This window comes from Gymnogyps californianus, chromosome 2 (genome assembly GCF_018139145.2).
Source record: "Gymnogyps californianus isolate 813 chromosome 2, ASM1813914v2, whole genome shotgun sequence".
In the NCBI taxonomy this organism is placed as follows: domain Eukaryota; kingdom Metazoa; phylum Chordata; class Aves; order Accipitriformes; family Cathartidae; genus Gymnogyps; species Gymnogyps californianus.
The window spans coordinates 102,080,230-102,105,384 of NC_059472.1; the positions used below are offsets into that span (position 1 = coordinate 102,080,230).

A 25,155-nucleotide genomic window follows, 5' to 3' on the forward strand; every position below is an offset into this window, starting at 1 on the left:
TTTTGTCAAGAAAATAACTCAAATCTGACCGGTAAAGAAGGTGACCACTGAACATTCCTTATGCAGCCAAATACTACTACTAAAATGTAGCCTTCTGCTTATTTCAGCCTTTCAAAGGTTTTCAGACCAGCTTGCTTGTTCTAGGTTAAGTGATGCTACTGCTCATGACAGAATTAGTTTGTGCTTTTACATGACTGACATAGCTTTGGTTGGTTTGTAAGTCAAACCACCATGAATGCTCATATTCCCCTTCCCTTAAAAACCGTGACCATCCCTCCCTCCCGTAGTACTGTCTAGGACCCTATCTAGCTATCTGGGACATCTCTATCAAAAGTTTGCTGTCATGTGGTCTGTTGGTTTGTATGGGTTAAGGAAAGTATCACAGATATTAGAGAGAGTCTTCACTAAAAGACCAGCTGTGCCCTGGTCTTAAAGGTTACCATGAACTTTTAGAGCGAGTAGACAAAAAGCCTTCCACCAAGTCGAGCTTTCGCTGAACTTCTCTCTGCTGCAACTACAACTTCTTTCTGCAGACATACAGAACAACTGTTAGCAAAATGCAACTGCAGGTGCATGATTGCCTTAAGCTTCCCTAATGGAAACCAGATTTTGTCCATATCGTTAGCGTCATATAGAAACATGATGAGGAGAAACGAGAGCAACCCACCTCATCAGAATAGCTGTTAACAAAATGATTTGGCAAACAGACTTTATTTCATTTGGGGAACTGAAGGAAGCTGGAACCAGTCAAACAAATCTCTTGCCAATATAAACTGTTTCTCAGGGGTAAGATCAATACAGATGAAGCTGGAGTGTGGACTGGATTGGTGCCATAGCAAAGGAACACAACTGCTTGGAGAACAGCCTTACTTGTGCTTATGCAGAAACCATCAGCCATGCCTGTGTTTCAGGTGTTGGATTATGCACCCTAACCTAGTTTAGAAGCACTTACATTTCCAGGTGTTTCTCCATTGCATGTTTTAACAGCAAGAAGTCAAACACCATTTGTTGAAGACCAGTCACACACCTCCTCAGCCTAGTACTGAGGCTTTCTCAGTTCTCACACAGGTTATGTCAGAGTAAGCAGAACACTGGACTCCCCTCAGCTGAACAAGCACTAAGTAATCTTCAAGCTGAAAAAAAGGTTCCTCAGTGCATCATACAAACATAGGGATTGACTTTTGGTAAAAATAATGGGCATCTGAGGGAAACAAAGAGAAACAGGTACACAAACATCCAAAATCATTCTGGTAAGAAGTGGGCCTCGCTATGCTTGGAAATACTTGATATATGAACAGCATTCACTGCAGGTGACAGCTAGGACAGCAAGCCTGTAAATATTAAATGAGAAGGGTGGTTTGGTGCCTGGTTTACTCCATAGCTGAGCATCCACTTTGCATACAGGTTGGCATGAACAGTAAAGCCAGTTGGCATCTACACTTGATGTACCGTGCAACCTTTCGGCAAACTCCTAAACTAAGTAGTTTAGATTTCAGGCCGTTTTAAAGTGATCTCTTTCAATTCAGGTGTCAGGTGGCAAAATTTTGGCAACTCCATAGTTTATCCACCTATAAAATGGTTTTAATTATCAGTTCAGAGAGTGACTTAAATGAAAACTTAATTAACTATGTAAAGCACTTGAGACTTCTGCAAATGAGTAAGATACATATGTGAGCTGTTGGCTAGTATATGCAAGTGAGGTAGGAAGATGTTACGAAGCAACCGACAACAATAATTTTTCTCACCTTTCTTTCAGATTTCACAGTGACAATGGAACTCCCAAATCTTGATAGTTCCTGTAAAATAATATTGCTTGTTATAATGCTGTTAGTTTTTTTAAAGGGGGACTTTTTTGTTTCTCTCAGTAGTTTGTTTTCTGGTTACTTACCTCAGGAGAAATGAGGACATACTGTGCCTGAAGAAGGAAAAAAAGAGAAAATAAAATGTCAGTGGAGAGAACCACACTAGGAGAGCACAAGACAGTGCAATAACCCTGGCTCCTAAAGAGCAAAGTAATTCCGGAACGAACAGGAGGAGCCAAATCACACAGATTCAGAAACATAAGTAAACCACCTGTTTCTTGAAACCAAGTCAGAAAGCACTAGATATTTGTACTGGATGTAATTAATTAGCTGTCATTATGACCTCATGTCCTGATTTCACTTTTATGTTTTCTTACCCAGTCCTCAGGACAGGGAGATATCCATGATTTGCAGTGGCCTGTCACATTCCCTGAGGATGCCTGCTTTCCGTTGTAAATGTAAACTCGGCCAGCTGCCCCACCAAACAGTATTGTGGTGATATCATTAGTTCGCAGCGGGGATGTCACAATCATTTCATCTGCAAATATTACCAGGATGACATAACAGATCAGACGTGAAATAATGTTAAACCAAAACACGAGAGAGTCGGCATTTACGTACCTCTAGATGCCACAATTTCTATTAATGATGACAGTTAAAATGTTTCAATTTCTGACTGAGTTGCTTGGGGTTTTAGAGGTGCCTCCCCACAAGGCACGATGGAATACTGGTACAAGTCAATTGAGGAAGCAGACTGTGTTTAGCACTTGTATGAATATGTAGGTGACCAGTCTTCCTGTTGCCAAAAGTAAAACATTTCACCTCTCATCTAGATTCATCAAGCTTTACCTAGTCCATCATTATCCAGGTCACTTAAGTATACATCTCCTCCAAAGTGAGAGAACCTCCTGTCCCCACTGAACGTGCTGAGCAAAGAAGGCTTGGTGCTGTCTGTCAGATCATATACCAGAGCCAGTCCAGCTTGGTGCAGCACTGAAGATATAAATGAAATCCTAGACAGGCTATCTGGAAAAAAAAGTAGTAACAGAAGTTGAGCATCAGACATAGGAACTCGGGTTTAATACTTGCAATACGTTGACAGCAGGTAATACTGGCGTTACATAACATGGACAAAATTAATATAGTTTATGAAACAAGATCAAACGTTATATGGCATTAACACTAATTAGCATAGAAACAATCTCTTAGCAATAGTACCGGGGAAAAATGCATTCAAGTTAAAGATAGAGTTCTGCATTTTGACTTTCCTAATTCCTTACTGCCTACTGCCAGAGTAAGGACAAAATACTGTGTTGTTTTAATTCCAAGAAATATGCAGTCTACTAGCAAATCACTGCTACATAAATAATGCAAGGTAGTAATGCTGCTAAGCTAATTTTAAGAAAGGAAAAAAAAAAACATTGAAGTTGAGGCATAGTAGAGAGGACTCTACATGTAAGGCACTTATAGGTGATTACAGTGATTATTTCTAATCTTTTTTTTTTAAATTACATGGCAATTTAAAGGTCCCTTTTCTAACTTTTAACTTTGTATCTGTCCTCTGGTCATACAGAAACAAATGTCCCAAAGCAGAAATGGTTTCCAGTTTTCAGGACATACCTGCAGTAGGTGCACCCACCACCAAAACTGTCCTTCTGATCCCAGCCACAGACATCACACCACTGGCCAGAGACAAACCCATTCTGCCCATCGCCTGTTAGATTTTTAACACACCTACGTCATTTGTACAGAACTTCTGCAGAATCAAATTATTCATAAGGTCCCATACTATAGAAGGAGCCCTACCTTGTCTCCAGTTACTGCAAACCAGCGCTTTGTGCTTGGTGGGTTATACCCATACACCTTCCCAACACTCTGTCTGACATCCGATGAGAAGGGATTGCAGCTTGAATTACAATGCAAAATATATTTGTATGTAACAACATATTTTTGTACATTCAGCTAGGATTGCTCCTCTTAAAATATTTTCCCCTTTTAGTTTGGAATAATAGTGACTGCCAAATTCTAGAAATCTATTTTATAATTCCCATGCTTGTTCTAACTAGTTACACAACATTGAGAGCACAGACTTGGTCTGTCTATCCACTGCTTTATCACCCAATACATTTTTGTGTTTGGTTTGCTTTTAAAAATGCTATCTCGAAGTAAGTGCTACCTACAGGATTATTTTAGGTGTGCTTACCTGTCAGCATTTTTGTGCCCCCTCTCTCCCTCCCCAAGAAATTCTTAAGTGTTTCTAAATAACAAAGACCCTCTCTATAGAGGGTCTAAAGACCCTTCTCTCTTCATGACAAAGGGTGAAGGCATAAAAATATGGATTTAATAAAAATATTATAAGCAGGACAAAGAGGAAACTTCCTGAAAAGCTGGAAGTCTAATCTATTACAAATCTTAAACATTGTAGAAGTAGGGCAGAATAGAGGAGAGAGCAAGCTGTCATATACAACAGACCCAGCACAACTCTTCCACGTAGGGCTACCAATCAGCAGTAATGTTATGTTCTCCAGCTGGCAGCTGTCAAGTGAAAATCCAAACCAAGCATAGTTTTCTTCCCCCTTCACCATCCAGTTGGCATCCTGTACTGACAGAAGTCCTGACAGACCAGAAAAATATGAATTAAATCTTGGTGTACCCTGGCATAGAAAAATCTGCTAGCAATCCTCCACTGATTCATCCTATGACAACAAGTTTCTATAAGGAAAGTTACACTATCCATGATATGGCACCAGTTATTGCTAACTTCGCTTACTCAGTCTGCAACTGTACTGGCTGGTGAAAGCCTTTATTCAACATAGCCTGCTTCTAAATCCTTGCAATAGCCTACACAAAGTACATGAAAGCTATCAGTCAAGCCTGCCCTAAACTAGTGACTCCTTAGGGAAAGGACAATATTGAAACTGTTTATCAGAACTTGTAATTCTTCAAGGGTGGTGGGTGGGGGAGCTTCAAATAATTCTGGCTTTAATTCAAATAATTCATTCTGTGTTTTGATTTTGCAAAAATGTCAGTCAGCAGTGTTTTGAAACCCATTTTCCTTGTGGTTTCTAACTTTACATTAAGTAGAATAAGCCACAAAAATTAAGCGTTATTGGAAATCTCAATTACATGACTCTGACAAAACACTGAATACCTGCATATCCTGCCCATCCTCTATTAACTTCATTTAGCTCCATATGTGGCCTTTCCTCCCTCATTCACAACAATCCTCATCACCTGTACTCATTAGCTGTATTCACTTGTAGCATTCCTCTCTAGCCACATGAAGGAGCATGCAGAATGATAAAAATTCATCTTTTGAGGTACATTTGCAAATTTCCAAGGAAGACCAGTGAGTCCGCCCTGGTATCATCGATACACAGTTGAATCCATTGCTTTACCAAGACTTTCAACACTGTCTTCCACAATGTTCTTGTATCCAAGCTGGGACATTGCCGTCTGGATGGGTGGACAACCAGATGGGAAAAACCTGGTTGAGATGATCACCCTCACAGAGCAGCGGTCAGTGGGTTATACTCTGAATGCCTGTGACAAGCGGAGTGCCTTCAGGGGTCTATCTTTAGACTCATCCGGTTAAACACTTTTATAAATGGTTTGGAGAAGGCAACAACATGCCCTTTCATGAAGCTGGTGGATGACAGGGGACCGGGGGGGGGGGACTATCACTTGAAGGCAGGGCTACCATTCAGCAGGACCCAGACAGGCTGGAGGAACAGGCTGACAGGAACCTCACAAAATTCAGCGAGTACAAATGCAAAGCCCTGCCCCTGGGAAAGGAGATGCCCTTGCAGTGATACAGGCTGGGGACAGACTGGCTGGGGAGCAGCCAAGTGGAAAAGGCCCTGGCGATCCTGGTGGGCAGAGAGCTGAGCATGAGGCTCTGACAGCAGAGACAGCCAACAGCATCCCAGGCTATATAAGCAGGAGCATGGCAAAGAGATTGAGAGAAGTGATTGTTCCCCCTTTAATCCTCCCTAGACCACACCTATAATACATTGTTCAGTTTTGGACCCCACAAAACAGGAAAGATGTTGACAAACTGGAGCAAATTTAGTAGAGGGCCCCCAAGATGGTTGGGGGCTGGAGCACTTCTGCTGTGAGCAGAGACTGAGGGACTGGGACTTATTCAGCGTGGAAAAGAGAAGGTTTTGAGAGGACCTAACAGCAGCCTGCCCATACCTATGAGGAGGTTAACAAGGAGATAGAGCCAGGCTCTTCCCAGTGTACTGGGGTACTCAATGCCTTCTGTGCCTCTGACTTTACTATGCGTGGTGGGAGGACAATAGACAATGAGCATAAGCTGAAACAAGAGAGGCTCATACTAGCTGTAACAAGACATTTTTTTCCCTATGAGGACAGCCAAGAAGTGGAACAGCTGCCCAGAGTGGCTGTGCAATCTCTATCACTGGAGGTTTTTAAGACCCAACTGAATAAAGCCCTGAGCAATCCGGTCTGACTTCATAGCTGTGCCCTTATTGAGTAGGAGGCTGGACTAGACACCTCCTGAGATCCCTTCCAACCTGAATTATCCTATGATTAATTAGGAACAAATGAACAGTCACATAAAATATGGGAGGGTTAATTTACTCAATAAATATTACCTTGGTCACTCCTGTTGAAGTAAGAGTAAAATGCAACCACAAATCCTCTCTGCTGCCCACCACCAGGTGCATATGGAGAGCCCACAACCAGATCAGCATTTCCATCCCCATCAACATCAGCTGCCAGGAGGGACCAACCAAGATTACAGTAGGAATACTGCAATAAACAATTAGTTTAAGCCTGAAATGGAACTGAAACCACCAATTCTGTAACAAAATAGAGCAATTTACTTCTGAAGAGCTAACTTTGTCTGCTTCTGATCAAATTACCCTCCCACTCCCTGACTTCAATTTTGTTTTCTTTGGGTTTTTTTGGAGGGCTATGTATCTTTCTGTTCACCTTGCTGCCTCCCCTGCACTGGAGTACAAATGCCTTTCCCACATACAATCAACCTAGGCAAGCACCTGCTTGCGCCATCCCAATCAGTCTAAATTCCCTTGCAATTGGAAGTTTGATTTTAACGTTCTTTTTTTTAAGCCCATAAACCCCTCTCCCCTTTATCTCACCTCCTGCTTGTGTAGCCCTGTGTTAGCCTGATCAATATACCTGACAAGTTATGGTAACGTTTGGTTGAGATGCCAAGCCTCTTCCATCAGTGCCAAAATAGACATACACAGCACCCTAAACAGCAGGAGAAGCAAATACAGCATGAGAGCATCTGCATGTCAGCACCAAGTATGAAATCCAGGACAAAGTACAAGGAGTGAAACAGTTCTGCAAGGGCTACTAATACAACTGCATTTTTCCTATCAGAGCCTTCTCATAATACCCTCTTTTCCACCCCAAATCTAAGAATACCCATGCTGTAATGGGTACTGCTATAACCGGGCAACAAACTAGAGAAGTACAGAGAAGTACATTTTCATCATACTGTGGGTAAGAAGCAAGGACAGTATACTGTATATTTACATTCATTATACACACATTCAGGTGGCTCAAATTTTGTTAATTATTGTTTAATGCAATGGCACACAGTGCCAGGCACAACAGATGCATGCCATTTTCCAAACTAGTGGGTCTACATAAAAGCATTTAAATTCCTATTTAGGCAACTAAGTTAGTATCTGAAATTCTGCAGAGTTTTAAGCTTAAAGGACGTGGTTTACACCAAAACCACGCATGGGCTGAAAATACTCAGGGACCATTACATGGGCTTATCTGGTAAGCTGCAAGTCATTAAGCCTCTGTAACTTTATTATTTTAGCAAGTGTGTCTGTGTTCATACCACATTTTAGATATCATCTGTTCGCCTGTGACAGCAGATGACAAGGCTCACTGACCCATGAGGTCCGTTCCAGACTCTCTGTTCCTAAATAAAAAGGGTGCACTTGGATTTCATGAATGGCTCCTTACATTTCCAGCACATCAGTGCTGCAAAGTTGCAATCTGATTTGGATTTCTAATGTGCAAAAAGGCCACTGAAAGAGAAATACAGATAGCTGTCATTGTTCTAGTCAAATTACCCACAAAGGTTATAAACTTTTGTGTTTAAATTACAATGTCGCCTTGAGCAACAACAGAAATTCTCTCTCTCACTTCACTGTTCAAAAAAATATGTATCAATAAAAATGTTCTGTTTGGAGGGGAAAAAACCCCAACAAACCCATGTGTGTGGCTTACTTTGTAAGTAAGAAACTGCGATCCCACAGAAGGTGCTCCAATTGCCAGATCTGGCACTCCATCCTCATTGAAGTCCAGGACTGCCAAGGCAGAACCAAATCTTCCTGAAGGCTAAAAGAAGAGGGATTGCTCTCATGAAAATAACAGATGTTTTCAAGACAAAACCATCAAAACCTAACGCACACTTGCAATCACAGCACAGGGAAGAACTGGAAACAGAGATGACAAAAATCTATCCCAACAATTCTTAAGATTTTCTTAGCGTCACTGTTCTCCCAAGTAATAACTGTCATACTAATACACTAACTCGGAGTCAACTGTTCTGTTTGAGGATGTGGAGGTGTTAAAATATAAGATAACTGAACACAAAATGGTGCTGCTTTGCTATTTCCTCTTCTGAGCCTAGGGCACCATTGATGTTAAGCTTATGATCTTTCCTGTTAACAGCATTATAGCTGTGAACTACTAAAACACTCTGTAAGAAGACAGCAGCTGTTACTCCACAGTTTATAACCACAGAAACAGATTAAAAGGAAATGTATCTCAATCTCTATTCTCTTACTTGTGAATAAAGATATTTTCTACAGAGGATCATCTTTATTACTCAAAAAGATCATTTGATCCTGCTTCTCAGTTACAAGCCAGTCACCATCTTGTCAAATCGTAGTTTTCTCTTTTTTTAAAATAATGTGTACTCTTAGTAAAGACAAATAATGGTTTTGTGAGAAGTCATCAATTAAGGAAAAAATGTAGCTTCAAAGGAATTGAAACTTATATTGAATTAATAATTTTAGATGAAAAAGGAAGGGAAAATCACAATATTTTCTTAAATGCAGGGACCCGAATCAGCTATAGTGTGACTTACAGAGACACTACCTCAGTTTTATTCAAGGGCAAATTATGTTCTAATACCCACTTATCTGGCACAGTAATAAAAGTGAACCTACAGATCACCATTGCTTTAATTGTTCCTGTGACTTAAGTAACGGTTATTTTTCTTGAAAAGCATATGACATCCTTTTACCAGGAGGGGTATTTCAGGAGTAATCCTCATACATATTAATGATACTTTTGCTCAGTCAAAATTTACCACATTTTCAGGCAAAAAAATTCAAGTGACAAATGTCTGACTTGACCTCTCACCTGACGACCCTGTAATACTTGGTCAGCTTTCCCATCTAGATCCATGTCCTCTGGCGGCAAACCTGACTGGTTGCCATAGACCACATACACCCGTCCTATCTGAACACGGCCCAATGTGCTGTACCCTGGTGCTCCAACCACCAGATCTTCATATCCATCCTGGTTTAGGTCAGCTGAGATCATTACCCTGTACAGCAAGGGAGTCAATAAAATCATAGAATTAGCTTCCAGACTGTCACAACATTAGCAGAAAATACTTTTATTTCTTTCAGGTAAACCAAGACCTGTCTTTCCCCATCTATTTTTGTAAAAATCTACACAGCATTTTTCATATTATATATTTGATTTTTGTTTTCTTGAAGTAAATAAAAACAAAGCCTTGAAGATTAATCTTCTATTAATGCATCTGAGATCTGTAAAAAACTGCTTTTTACTTACTGACACAAAGCACCTGAGAGCAATCAGAGCAAGGAGCATGAAAAAGGGCTGCTTGCATATGACACAGAATACAAAAGATGAAATTAAGTATCTTTTTAACTGAACCTCTGATTTAATCAATGGACTTAACAGTAGATAAGCAAAGGGATCACAGGTCTCAGTAACATGTTGGAGTTTAGAGAGGGAATGTGGAGAGAAAAGAACTAACTACTGTTAATTTGGCTGGTGTGAAGAAAACTCAAGAATTAAATCTTCAATTTTTGAGTCAGAAGAAATAAAGCAAGATGAGCAGCAAGGCAAATTTATTTTATTACTCTTCCCTGTTGCAGGTCAAGCTAGAACCTCTCTGGCAAGGAGAGAGAATATGCCTCTTTCTGGGTCCTGAATCTATCTTTGAACGCCCTACTAGTCTTGTAATATTTCCAAGAACACTCGCTAAGCACCATCAGCAAAAAAATGACAAGAGAACCCTTCCAAAGAAAGAGGTTATCTGACTAGAATTCACATCTGAATGGAGATTTTGCTCTTGATACAGTTTTATTCAGTACCAACACAAAAAGGCTTACACTAACATCTGAAAGAAAGGTCTTGTGGGTTAACTTGTCTGGTTCTGGCCAGACAATATAAGCCATTCAGCCAGATTTGTACCACTAATTGATTTGGACTGTCACCTCTAAAGAGTATCCAAAGAATAAACATTAATATTTTGGTGGGTACACAAAATTTTCAGAAATTAAGAGGGAGGTGGGAAGAAAAAAACTACCAACCATCCAAGTCTAGCATAGGGTGAAGTCAGAAAATACGAAGCTGCTGGCTTGGAGATGTGCTTAGAAGATTTCTGATGTGTAGCTGCTAACGCTCTCCAGACATTGGTTGCAAAAGCACGGTTTATCAAGCGGAGGGAATTCTGAAATAAAAATGATAGAGAGACACAAGAATGGTTAAAACACAGGCTGAAACTCTAGAACATTATGGAGCACCTCAAAAACCAAGTCACCAACAGTGGAAATCACCACACTGATCTAAGTGGACTCTGACTCAGGTCGTAAGTACCATTTTAGAAAGAGACAAAAATCTGCATGCTCTAAATGGAGCATTGCTAATTGTTCACTGCTACGCTTTGTTGGGATTTCTTAACCCCAAAAAGTGATCATATGATTCTGTAAAATGTAAATACTAGAGCGTAAATACTAAAGATATAGTTTGTCATTTTTGGCACTGCAAGATGTGTTCTAACTTCACTATACAATGAGCAAAGTGTAAAAATCGAGTATTTATGAAGTACATATATATATATATAGATTAACAATGGCGCTGTAATCTCCACGAAGTGAAGTCAGAGGCTACTGTTAACATCCAGAGACCCTGCTCCATCATGCAGCATTTCAGACAGAAATTAAAACAATTTTATACAGAGCTGAATTTTACCTGACACATCTGTCACTTTTCACTTACTGTTGCCCAAGACTGTATGTTGAAGTGAACTCCTCTCTCTGTATAATTTATATTCTTTTCTAGTGTTTTTGTAAGCAAAGTTGTATTCTTGTAATGGTCATGTTTTGATTGTTTGTTTCTGCTAAAATAAAGAAGGCAGTAATAACAATTAATATAACTGAATTAATGACTTGAGTATTTTATGACAGAGCTAGAAGAAGCAAACACATTGCATGCAATCAGGTGGCCATTTCTTCCATGTATAAATGGAGTTCTCAAGAGATACCAGTTAAGCTGGTTTCTCTTGAGATGTTTGCTAGAGAAATACACATGCTTGTGCTTGGAACAACTGAGTTCCATGTTTCTGTACATAAATCAGGAGAGAATTTAGCTATGGTAACGGTAAACATGAATCAGTAGTTTCATGATTAGCGGAACAAAGAGTGACAACCAAATAAAGTGGGAAGACTTAGCACTTCAAGTGCTAGGTAATATTCTTGTCCTTAGGCTGGAAGGTAAAAGTCTCTCCTAGGTTCTGCACAGTTCCCCTATACGAAGCTTAGTCATTCATGTTAAGAGAATCTCAAATTCACACACAAAAAGATAAACCAAAAGATCTCTAATTTTCAATAGCTCACTGTCCACATTAGCGGAAGACTCTCCGTTCATCAGTAAATCTTTGAACCTTCAGAGCTATACTTACACGTAGTCGTCCTTGTGCTCCCTTGTGCAGTTTATAAACAGAGGGTTCTCCGGCAGGAAGCAGCCACTAAAGAAATATGCAGAATGCATTTTAAAGATTTTCCTGCAATGGAAGCGAAACTAAACATACAACTTCTATCCTTACTGATTCCTCTGTTAGAAGTCATCATTTTTTTCAAGAAACCCTGCTTATTCAAAGTCAGAGCATCATTACAATCCTTAGAAACGCCTTTGATATTTATTTTAATGACCTTGATTAGGTTCTATATGAATCTCACATGTCTTTATGTAACTCTTAAAGGAAACTTATTGTAACATGTCCTGCTAATTCTACTAATCTAAAGCATTTTTAATAGAAGTGCCATTCTGGAACAAAGAACACAACAGATTATGCCATATTGTATTTCAAACATCATTTCCCAAAATAGCTGCAGTGATATTTCCCATATAAATGGATGGATTAATTGCCACTGTTAGTCTTATAAAGTTATTTACAGTAAGGTTACACTTGTAAGAGAGCAGTGCAAGGCTAGAACTTCTATAAAAATATGACATTCTGAGTACAAGCCTGAGCTTCCAACACTAGAATATATACTCTTACTGTTTCTAATCCTATTTGCCTTAAGTGTCTGAAGGCAATATCTGACCTCCCCTAGGAAGGGACATCTTTGCTGGCTGATGACAGCAGCCAGAAGGTGCAGGCACAGCCACAGCTCAGACTGCCAGGCCAGGCAGAACCTCAGGGCATGGCTATGCAACATTTAAGCAGGCCCTTGAGTATGTCTTAAAGAACGCCCCAAATTTTCCCTGTTGAGTATCAGCTGGGCATGCCAGAGCCTTGCCTGGGGAAAGGAGTGTGAACATGTAAAAAATGTGAACTCAAGGCCTATGTAATCCTGTGCACCCAGGTGAAAGACAGCCGCAGAAATCCCTTTGTCCAGGCGAGGATTTAAAGCTCAGCACCTCTTCTAGGAAAGAACTTGCCTTCAGAATAACAATTAAATGGGTGTCAGAACTTGACTACTGTGCTTCATATTGCAGGAAACATGCTATACCTGGTTCCATTCTCTAGCATATGGCTCGTCAGCTCAAAAATATTGTTTGTCCAGAACGCCATGTCATCCACTCCTCCAAGGAAATACTCATGGAACTTCTCCACCAGAAATGGAGATTTACTAGCATATGTTGGAAAAAGCTACGAGACAAGCAACATACTTAGTAAGATGGATTACATTGTCTTCATGCTATATGTTCATTTTTATAAAGAAAACAGACAACTAACCTTGGCAACAGCAAGCCTTTCTCCATGCCTGAAAAAAAAAAAAATCTTCAGAAATAAATTTGCTTCATTTAATAATATTTAATTATTTAAACAGTTCTTTTCAAGGCTTCTGTATGGTAAATGCTATGCAAGTATTACATTTCCTTGTTGGTTGTTAATATATTTTTAAAAGCTGTAATGTGAGAAGTAATGATATTAACTTTATTGCTGCCCTTAATTTGGAGGGATTCATAGTGTTTGTAAATGCTGCGTGACTATTGGTAAGTAACTGAAATAAAGGATACAGCTAGGCTGTTCAGGATATTCAAAAGCAGACATCACCAGATATCAAAAGTCTCTTCTGAATTATCCTTGGACTTGAAAGGGTCTACATAAAGTGTAGGTAAGCCATCTATTTAAGTATGTACACTACTCCTTCCGTACATGAAAATTATATTGCTAACATGCCACAATGTAATGGTACTTGAAGACACAGCTGTTCTCAAATAAATAGGCATAAATATGTTAAATGCATAAACGTGTTAAATAGCTAAGATGTTGAATCTGTGGTGTAATAATGAATTTAACAGTCATTAAGCAGTCCAAATTTGTATTCTAGCCACTAAAAAAATTCAGGTGTTTTATGATTTTGGGGTCTAGTAGGGAGTCTATATTGCTGGCCTCAATGCATAAGGCATTTCAAATAGGATTATCATTGTTTTCCTACATACGTTTCACTTACAAAAACCCAGACAAAGCTATTCAACTTACAGTTCAAGAAACAGCAGGTAAGTACAGTCAGTAATTGTGCTTTCAGTTATGATCTCTCTTCCATAAAACTCCTTATAGATAGCTGCTAGGTCTTTGACAGGTACATACCTAAAAACAAGATGAAGGTATTATAACGAGAGATTTTCCACATCACCTGATAAAAGATTACAGTTTCTGTAGTAACAATAGCCTGCTTTAAACTGTTCTAAGTTTCAAAAGACTATAGAAGGTCATGAAGATTTACAAATGCCAGAAAGACCAGGATCGCAGGTGCAGTCACTCTCTGCCCAACACTCTCCTCTTGTTTAGGTTCAAAGTCAGAAACCTGTAGAGCAATTCCCCTATGGCTACTGCTGGTAGAGTTTCCACACTCCCCACATTGGTTCCCTGGCTTGGTGATCACATAATCTTGGACGATGCCCTCCAACTCTCCGCTGTGCCAAATCTGCTCCTAGCCAAATAGACATTTCCCACAGCTGTGCCAGAGTTTTTTTAATGAACTGTGCCTCCTACACCTAGATGAACTACATCCTACTTAAACAAAACGACTCAAATGATCTACTTTATCAGCAGGAAAAAAGGCATGTGAGTTTTTATTTCGGTTAAAACCTGTGAGAAAAAAAATTGTGTGTATCTAAAACTGCTGCTTCTTTTTATGCTTTTAAAACCTGTCTGAATTCCACAGCATCTATAACCATAAACATCCTCAACTTCCAAAACTTTAAATGGAAATCTAAGTGAGATTTATTTAACTGAGTTATTTAACTAATTGCTAGGACATTACAGCAAACCTTTTTCACTGATTATTTTATATATAATTACCTATCATTCCCCTCAGAGATAAATAATTTAATCTTTCTTGCTGTGTTCCTATACGTAAAACTCTTTTTTCTTCTGTCCTTCCATTTTTTCATGTGAGGGAACAGTAAATATGCATATAAGGATTACCAAACTCAGAAAAATTCCAATAGCTGCAAAGGTTTCTTTTGAAAGAAAGATAAAGGAAGACAGCATTTTGTTAAAACACAGTGAGTAAACAGAGTAAGCAGAAATAATTATTAAATAAGGTAACCTCATTATCTTACCAGTTCAATGCCAGATAACTGAAGTCCAGCTCAAACTGACTCAGTACATCTCCTCCTGCAGATGGAAGAATGAAAAAAACCACAAAGCCCAACAAACCAAACGCTTTAAGTATCTATCATGGATAACAGCATAGATGAAGCTATGTATGGCTATGCTATCTATGTTTATATGGTAGATCCTCCAGCTATATATTCAGAATACATAAATGGTTCACCTGAAAGTATGCTGCATATTTTATACTTCCAGAGAATAAGAAAAATGTAAAATTTAAAATCACAATAGTGACTCCATTTAAACTTTAGCATCCTTCAGCCTGTGTTTTGGCTTTAATACAAGTGTCCATACACCCTATCACATCTCCTGAAACATGGAGCATGAGGACAGGTATAGCAGAGCTTTGCAAGCTATGGGGGACAGTGAGAATACAGTGTCCATATGACTCATTCTTGGGTCCTGCATTGCACAGGGTAAGAGCCAGAATCACCCACTGTGGTTTTGAAGGGGAGTAGTTATTCCAATAGAAGGATCTACAATCAGCAAACAGAAACATTACCAAAATCACCAACATTGTGAGCTTCTGAGTATGAACCATGAAAATCAATCTGGAGAAAGAGAAAAACAAGAGAACTGTCCATTTGTTTTACTCATCCTTCCATACAAACATAAGAGCAGAAACAAATTGTCCAAGCAGCCCTGAAGTTTACAGATCCCAAACCTGGCCAGCTTCGTTCTTATGGAGATTGTGACATTACGTCTCTGAAAATCTTCCTGAAACAGGGCTCCAGCTTTTCTCTTCCCTCCCCACCAGAGTCCAGAGCTAAGCTATCAACTCCAATAAATCTAGTTATATCAATAAATAAAATAATACAGGCTTACTTCTCCCATGGCCTTTAGAAATCCTTGGTCGATGCCCAGGCTATGCCAGCTAACATCTGCCACCATATGTGAGGCAATTCCAAACAGGAAAGCCACCAGCTTCTCTGTAGCCTACACAACAACAATCCACTGTAGTAATGTCAGTAATTTTACTCCTGTCTTTAAGAAGAGGTGAGCATTTTACATAAGTGCATTATACAAGGATATAGGTGAGAAACTCTTACAATCCAAGAACTTAGCATGACAAAGGGTTGACCACTCATTCCTGGATGCTGGAGTTGCTTTTTGTGACTTGAGAAGCTTTAAGCACTTCATACAGTCCAAGGCCATAGAATTACATGGTTGATGTCAGGACAAGTTGTGTACTTCAAGTTAGATGTGTACTAAAGTGTTTTTCCGGACTGGGGACAAACACTTCCACCTCCAGGGAGTGAACCGCTTCTGCTACCACGGGTGTTGTGCAGGCACACAAAGGAGAGAAAGACATTCCTGTGCAAGTGCTGTTCACTGTAAAAGTACCTGATTAAAGTTCAGGTATGAAATTACTCATGTTATTCCTACAAACAGTAAAGTTATTTGGAATAAATTTATCAGCAACAGAAATTTCATTTCTCCAGAAAAGACTTCTCTGCGTTGAATCACTGTAAGTTCCAGAGGTCTTTTAAAAATCTGTAATTGAATCATAGGTTTTGACAAATTTATACTTCCTGAGGGTTAATAGTTCACAAGATCAGTATCACCAATGGTCAGTCAAAAGGCAGGCAGACTTGTTTTAAAGGTTTTAAAAGAGGTTTTAAAGAGTGCATGCTCTCAAACGCTGCTCCACCTGTATGACCCTCCTGAGCAGAGAGAGAACAGCAAATTCTCCAGTAAGGAAAAGAAAACAATATTACCTTTAAAATCATTCTCACTTTTCACAATTTGTTTTTCCTCTCCTCCTAAGTAGCTCGTATACCATAAACAAGAGCAAATCAGGACTGAGTCCAAGATTTCACAAGTGAGAATTCTAAAAGACGCCTGGTTTTCAAGTGGCAAACACTCAACCAGATCTGACAATAATGCAAGACCACCAATCACATTTGAAAGTTTTGACCTATGAAATGTATCATAAGCACCAGACCACATTGGAGATAACTGATAGACTTTATATGGAAGCCGTAACTTTTTTGTCTGGTGAAGATGAAAACAGGATTTCAAATTTTCCTATATCCACAGAGACTTAATTTAAAAACGTGTATTTTTTTTCTTCCCAAATGATGAAACTGCAACAAGTGAAGGTGAAGAAAACAGTAGAAAGCAAGGTCAAAAGTTAATGACATTTTCTTACCTCTTCCCAAGGCTGAGGATAATTCCTTCTGATGTAGTGAATACTTGCACTGAGAAATGGTGACCAGTGAGTGTCTTCAGACACATCATGGAATATTCCTATTGCAATAAAATGGTATCAGTATTTGATTTATTCTTGGGGGGGGGGGTGGAGAAAAAACAAAAAGAAAAGGTTTTCTCCGTGAAAAGAACCATAGACTTTTGTTCAATTTCATATCACACAGACAATACATTTTGCAATCCACTTATATGAGAAGAGCCAAATGAGACGTATTTTTATATGATTTACACTGTCAAAAGAGATACTAGATTTACCTTCTATGATTTTGGTTTGAAGCATCTGAAAATTTTGTGCCTGCTCCCTTTCTCTGTGCCTGTGAGTAGATACAGTACAATGAAAAACTGCCTCCCAAGTGGAGACGAGAAAGAGAGCTGACAGAGAAGCTGTTGACTAAATGAATGCATCAATTTGTATGGCAGAAAAGCTGATCGGCATGGCAGCCAACTCAAAATATCATGCTTTGGAACAGGTATCAGCTTCCACAGGGCGGAGGAAGGCTATGTCATCATCGTTTGCAACAGAATGGCAAAGTTGCCAAGATACAGTCAGTGTAGGAGCAGAAGAAGGGCAGAGGAAAGCAGGAAAAATCAGGTTTTCCTTTGAAGCATCAATTATTACTCTTCTGCATAAATCCAAGTGAGAGATTATGTAGGATGTAACAGTGACCTTGCCTAAAAATTTCTGTGTACCTACACAAAGCTAAGGGCAAAGTGATGCTGACGTGACAAGACCAAGCAGCGTAATATTAAATTCTCTAAGGGGGAAGAAGGTAGGCAGGAGATAGGTTGTTCGGACCATCAATACCCTTGAAGGAAGAGTATTTTTGTTCACACAGAACTGTGAAACTGCAGAATACTAAGGTATATTAAATGCTGAAACTGAGAGAACTGACCTTGTGGGTGATTCAGTCACCTTCTGGCCTCTTGACATTTTACAGTGCAGCTGAACTAGATAACATAAGGATGGGATTTGCTAGACCAAAATCAAATGTTCACAGAGAGACTTCTACATCTAAGTTTGTCTCCTGCCTGGAAAGGCAGTCTGGATGGCTTTGTTCTTGATCTAGAGGCACACAGTTGAAACAGCTCAGGTCTGCAGAGGTACCTATTTCTTCCACATTGACTAAGGAGACTGCTGACAAGTGGCCCAAGCATAAAACAAGGTAAGATGGATCCCAACTTTAGTGAAGGAATGTGGGCTGGAGGCTGCAGATAGAGAGGCTCTGATCACTGGCCTGGTATAAGGCAGAAGTCAAAACTGTTAGAAGGGAAAGACGAGGTAGATAGAAATAACCAAGTTAAGGTAGGCATTGAAGAAATCCCAGGAGAACATCAGTCCTGAAAACAAGGCAAGCAAGACTGAAGTTTGGGACAAGATGTTAGCAGGGCCAGGCAGAAGGAACAGTGACCTTGTGAGTGACAGGAGACAAAACCAGTATTAAATGCCAATCTGGATGTGAACCGAGCACCACGACATAACAACAGAGAAGATCCCCCGTTAGGCAACCCGGATGGGGCAACCTGCCTATCAGGATATAAACCAAACAGCCTGTAGTTGGCATAAACAACAGTCAGCATCAACAACCTATGACTGAGAAACAATGAGAAGTCTACTGCCACTGTATAATTTAAGACTCTAAGTAGAGCAGGCGATGAGAAAAGATGGGGAAAGTGTCCTTGGAAAGACAAACAAGGATTCTGCAGTTTGAGGCAGGAAAAACGAATACTGACTAAGTACAGGCACTGGCACTCAGCTGAAAAACATGTAAAAGATGAGGCAAACCAAACAAAGATCCTAAGAACACTTTGAATTTAATGGATCTGCATTTGCATGACCCACTAAAATAAACCACATTCTATACTTCAGACTTTCAGTAAGATCTCAACAATCCATTGGCCAGATATCCTCACACAAACTACGTATCACTGCCTTGTCTCTGGTATCTGCCTAAACATCCTACTAGCTTGTTGCTGGAGAACAGGCTGGCTTTGTCCCATTTGCTAATTGCTCACTATCCAGATTTACCACTTCAGTACCAAATACCCTGGAGCAAGCCCTGGCTGGCTGTTTTATAGCTCCGGTGTTGCTGGAGAAGCTGATTATGATCAAGAGCTGACCTACCAGAGTTGAAAACTCAGGAGACCACCTGCAAGTCGAGACACATTTTTTACAGCCATGCAACAGGGCACTAATTTTGTAGTGCAGTCTTTAGATCTGCAAGCAGCAAAACTAAGACTGACATTAATTTTAAACAGGAACCACTAAAAGACAAAAGACAGCAGTCTGGAAAACAAAGGCTTTAAACTAGGATGTTACTAACACTTCCCCCCACCCCAGCAAGTCCTATGCGATTTTGTTTTTGTGGGTTTTTTTATATTCTCCTACCATCTTTGTGACTGATCTGATAGAAGCTAATACTTCCTAAGATAGAAATTAGCTCTAGGCTTTCCCTAAGACTTAGAAAAAAGATCATTTTGTCCTCTCAGTTTCTCCCCAAGACGGTACTCAGTAATCTGACCTAATTTAGTCAAACAGCATCCTTCTATCAAATTGCCCTACACATTAAATAGTTAAATTTACCCAAAAGTTACTTTCTAAAAACATTTTCAAATGTATTATTTTCTTATAAAGTTCTACAAAAAGGCTCAAAATACTAACAAAAATGGTGCATGTTTTTGCAGGAAGGTATTTTTGGCCATACTTCATTTCTTACAACATAACTATTTTCAACCCTAGTAAATTCTATAGGATTTTCACATAAAAATACAGTTGTTACAATATTGGACTTATAAAGCTTTTCTTACCACTTTTGCAGATTGAAGGATAAAAGGCATCAGGATAAATGCTCCCAGCCTGAAATGCATCTTGGTGGTTTAGTAATAACTGGGAAAAGGATGGGGAAAAAAGGAATCAGAATACTATTGCACAGCACAAAAACAGAGTTTACTGCCAATATAGAAGATAAAATTTAAATATCCAGCAAGATACAAGTATTATCTTGCTGATGTATGTTATTTCACTGTCGTCATCATCCCCCATCATTCCCGCTTCCCTCCCCCGCCCAAATCCTTGTAAGTGAAACTAAACTAATCAGTATATACTGTAATTTGAAAGGCCATTTAGGAAAGTATTCATATGATCTAACTTAGGTGCTGGTGAAGCCACCTTCTGAAGGTGCCCACCTCCTCTTGGACTAGACATGAAGCCTGGGCTGCTAACTTCCATCCTCTGAATCACAGCATAGCTGTCTACAGCGGACAACGTGAATACTTCCCTTGAGTGATCTCCTACTTTGCTAAAAGATCAAGTTATATCAAATGGTCTTCTAAATTGGTTATATAAAATGTCTTATATATAAATGTTATATATTTGTTATATAAAATGATCTTCTAATTGTCCTAAAGGATATTAAAAATGTTTTAAAGACAAAACACATATGTGTTTTGTTTATGTGTTTATGAAAACTGTCCACATGCTTACAGTGCTCTGCTGGATACAGCCCATGAAAGAAAAAGCTATTTGCACCAACCAGAAATCAGTTAAATGATGTATGTGGTGGACTAAATTCAAAACCTTGCTGTCATTTTGCTGTCCTTATGTTTATTAAATCTCCTTTCCAAAAGTCCTCTACTGATTCTTCTAATACAACGACTCATGGAGGGTATGACTTAAGAAGATGGGAAAACATGCGAGAAACCACACACAGTATATACACATTATTATAATTGCTACATATTTGTAATAGCATTCAGAAGGAATCAAATGATTTTCAACAAAAAAGGTAAAAATACAGTCTAGGCACAATATTTACACAGATATTACTGAGAATAAATAATAAAGAAAAGAAAGGCAAGAAGACAGACAGAACAACATTCAGAAGACAGGTGTACACAGTTAAGCAATAATGTGCTTCCTACCTGTCTATAATTAACATTCCCTTCACGCTTAATGAAAAATTCCAGAGCTCTATGTGCTGAAAAACAACATATTGAAGTATTGATTTATAGGTACTGTGGCCAGGCCCGTGTTTTGTTAGAAGCATTATCAAAACCAGAATAAACCGCGTTGTCATACCTAAGCCAAGTGGCACAGGTGCATGAAACATGATTTCTCAAAAAATTCTGTACGTGTGAGAGGGTATGTTTTCTCACCTAGGGAGCTAGTAAGGAAATGCTGCTTCTGTGGCACATCTGGGCACTGAGTCTCATCAGTCTCTCTCCAATCCCCAGCTCCCAAGCTGACCAACAAAGCCAAAATCGCAGGGAATAGGAATGCCCCATGTCCAGAACTGAGCTGCAGCAGTGAACTAACACGATGACACCCAGCAGGTATAGAGTACAGATCATAAAGTTCTAGCTGTAAAGGACCCACCTGAATTGTATTCAAATTTCACTGTTGCCCTTAACATTGAACAAGGTACCTCAGGAATCAACGCGGATGTTTAACAGTTAATTTTTAACATGTATGAAATCTAAAGTCAGCAAGGTAAATAATACTATTTATTCACTGAATAGACAGACATTCTTACTGCCAAAATATTTATTGAGCAAGCATAACGAGAATGAAACAAACTGACATCACTTTTCTTTAATGAAGTCTCCTTCTAATTAATGTCAGATCCCACAGATAATCTATTAACCCTATTCTAAAAATACCCAACATTGCCTCTAAAATTATTCGGTTGAAACTGCATGCACGGGTTATCGTCTTGCCTTCGCACACAAAGTTTTACTCCTCACTTGAAGCTATTTACAAACTAAGACTGATCAAGATAACCCAGAATATGGTGAATTTAATTTGATCCTTACCAAATCAATCACACCACACCACACCCCCCACCCTCCACCCCCATTCTGGAATAAGATCTAGACAAAACTGCGTGGGTTTGAATGATCTTTCACTTCGAATTTTACCCACTGATCTAAACCATCCTTATACAAATATGTTAAGATACCTTAAGGAACAACCTTGCACCAAAATGGAATAACTTAATAATAAAAAAAGTCTATCATTTTAAAGCTCAGCTATTTCAACACACATCTCTCTCTCCAGTGTGGGAGGGTCTCAGTTTGGCAGTTTGCTTTTTCTGCCTCCCATCACTCTCATTACTCACGTGGGCCCAGGCCCTACAAGTTCACCTTTACCATGAATTTCGTGATGGATCCCCACAGTTCCACAGAGCCCAGCGGGTCTGACGGGAGCCCCTGGGGGGAAAAGAGGCTCCCCGCTCAGACCTGCCTCCAGCAACAAGGCTGTGGCAAGCAGAACGCAGCACAGCTCTGCCGAGCACACTGAACATGATCAACATTTTGAACAGGCAGAGCTTTTCACTGTTTTAAAAGCACTTTCAGAAGTCTGCCCAGGATAGACTTTGGTGCTGGTTTTGAGTCAGAGGAGTTCCCTTCTACAGTCTGTTGGTTTTTTTTCCTGGAATACTCAGTGTTTGGATTTGGCAATAACTTTCAGTATCTTATCATCTTGGACTTTTATTGGCACATTAATAAAAGCACTGATTTTAGCAGTATCAGAGCTGATCCCAGTTTAATATCATTTTCAGACAAATGGACAAAATTTGCTGTAAACTATGACCCAACAGTTCAGTGTACACACTACTCCTCAGACAACCAGGATCTTTAAACTATAGAAATGTAGGTTTTCTGCAATATGCTTCCTTGATTAGAAAAAAACCGACTGCTTTGGGACAGATCTGCAAGCTCTTGTTTCTCTTTGTAGATTTCTTGCAAATACACACTCTTCTGCCAAATCTGTTATTTCAAGTTTTCAGAAGCTCATACTCAGTAATTAGAGCCCCAGCTTGCAAAGATGTATGCGCTTGCCTAACCTCAGGCAGCGTGACTTCTCCTACTGATTATTATGGGTTTCTTGACATATCATTAGGAAAAGCGAATGGTTGCAGGATGCTGACCAAGGGTACAACACTCAGTAAGGGAACATACTTTCAGTCTCAAATGAATGCCATGAATAATCCCAGCCTTTAACTTGTTCAAAGTTGCATGTATTCAGTACTTAAAGTCTGAGAAGATTACCTGAACAGACAACATCATACGTTTTACTATCTGTTTGAGCAACGGATTTAGAATCAGAAACAGAAGAACAAACAATTACAACTGTCAATTTACTATGAGTAAACATTTCAGAAAAACCTCACACTACTCGAGTGTTCTTGCAAGAACTACAGCAGAAACCAGATTTTAAAAATAACACCTGCAAACAAGAAATTCAAAACAGAAATATTTCCCCATTTTGATGTTCACTCAGTTCTCTCCTTCATTCTCTACAAATCTAGGCTGTTCAGGCTACAGATAGCAACCTACCAGAAAGAGACACAGAACAAAATTTTCATGATGTTAGTCATAGACACAAACACATTACGGCATTTTATCTATTTTATGCAGATATGGCAAAATTAATACACGGTAATTTGAAAACAGCTACCACAAACGATCTGTGTTATTCTCTAGTTTAAATATAACAATCCCATAAATTGCATAAAGTATTCCTCTTCTTTCTTCAAACCAAATCCTGTCTGCGCAAGACTCACAAACATTCCAGTTACATAATGCCTGTGTTTTAGAAGACGGAAAAATACGCAACCAAATCGATTCAAGCATTTTGCTTATAAAACCAGTAAAGTTTCAAACTCCAAAACCAAACTACTCATCTATCCTACGTTATTCACTTTTTTTAAAAATTATGTAGAATGCTCATTACTTTAACATTATTTCCTCTCTTTGCTTTCCAGCTGAATCTGAATTTACTTCTCTTCCCAAGCAACTCAAAAGACACGAAAATTCATTCTGAACATGTCTTACCTATTTCAACATGTGTTGAAATTCCACTTGGGATACATCTTTGACAGAAATGGTATAGTATAACCAGCAAAACAGACCAAATCTTCAAACCAGCCATGATGCTGGCTCAAGCTGTGATTTTCAGAAGCCGGGAGCAGTAGCACTGTGACCTTTGAAATGTAGGTTACGGAGCATGCCTTTTCTTTCAGGCATATTGCTGACACAGCAAGTAAACGACTGCCGTATTTGAAAGGCTATTTTATACCAATTTTTTTCTTTACCTCAAATAAAGTAATTTATAATAAAAGAAATAACCTATAGGTGTTCTCCCCTCTTGAATTCTGTAATACCTCTGGCATTTGGGCAGTGCAACTGCCATCACTGCACAGCAGCAGTGAGGTTTCTGTTAACATATAGAAGTACGGCAGAGAAGAGCATCGTCCCACAGTTCATCCAGCTCATGGTGCACCTGCCTTACAACAGCTATGTCAGATTTCACAAAAAATTAAAGCCAATTGCCAAAGCAGTATTAGTAGAAACACACTAGCTCCCGAGTTGTAGGCACTACAAATTCATAAGCTTTGGTGAGCTGATAGGACATTGCACACATACATTTGGGTATTATGATCCAGATTGAAAGCCCAATTGATATATGGGGTGAAATCATGAGAGTACTCCTGCCATACATATTGCTATGAACTTCTGACTGTAGAGGCTTGGCACGCTGTGGCTGCCAGCCATCCTCCATGCAAACCTGGCCTGGCCACCATGCTGGGTCGCTGCTCAGCCTGCGGGCAAGGCTGGCACAGCCACGCCGGTCGCCAGTGAGACGGTGGCACCGGGCAGGGGCTTTGCATGGCCCTCATGCTAGAGACTGACCACAGCCGCCATGGGACCTGGTGGCCGGAGGCGAGGGCCTCTGGCCCAGTGCAACCACAGCCTGCCGCGGGCCGGTGCTCCTGGAGCCAAGCCATCAAGCACAAGTCCTCCCTCTCCCTCCGGAGGGGGGTCTCGATGGGGCTGGGGAAACGGGGCTCCGGGAAGCAGAAGCCCCCCACCGATACGCCCCCACCCCTGCAAGGGCAGACCAAGCGCCTCTGCCCCGGTGCCGGCCCGCCGCCGTGCCCCGGCGAGAAGCCGCTTCTGGCCCGGCCCCTCCGCAGCTCCTCCTCCGGGGCGGCGCGGGCGGGCTCGGCCCGGGCC

General features: G+C 39.9%; 1 protein-coding gene across 2 annotated transcripts; it reads right to left on the minus strand.

Moving 5' to 3' along the window:
* Positions 1-285: 285 nt before the first annotated feature.
* On the minus strand, positions 286-24,156 carry GPLD1 (glycosylphosphatidylinositol specific phospholipase D1). Of its 2 annotated transcripts, none has more exons than XM_050891577.1 (25): positions 23,974-24,156; positions 21,058-21,113; positions 19,945-20,023; positions 17,081-17,178; positions 15,754-15,864; positions 15,431-15,479; positions 14,877-14,931; positions 13,792-13,899; positions 13,042-13,069; positions 12,815-12,954; positions 11,761-11,826; positions 11,079-11,196; positions 10,391-10,530; positions 9,186-9,372; positions 8,043-8,153; positions 6,969-7,043; positions 6,422-6,578; positions 4,275-4,416; positions 3,609-3,708; positions 3,423-3,516; positions 2,652-2,828; positions 2,180-2,340; positions 1,889-1,915; positions 1,746-1,796; positions 286-527 (listed from the first exon to the last, which is right to left on the minus strand). In XM_050891577.1, exons 1-25 carry the CDS (start codon positions 24,068-24,070, stop codon positions 450-452), a joined length of 2,505 nt encoding a protein of 834 aa, XP_050747534.1. In that variant the 5' UTR covers positions 24,071-24,156; the 3' UTR covers positions 286-449. The 2 variants fall into 2 exon arrangements, with proteins under 2 accessions (XP_050747534.1, XP_050747533.1); XM_050891576.1 differs by having other exon boundaries at positions 11,079-11,199.
* Between the last annotated feature and the right edge of the window lie 999 nt (positions 24,157-25,155).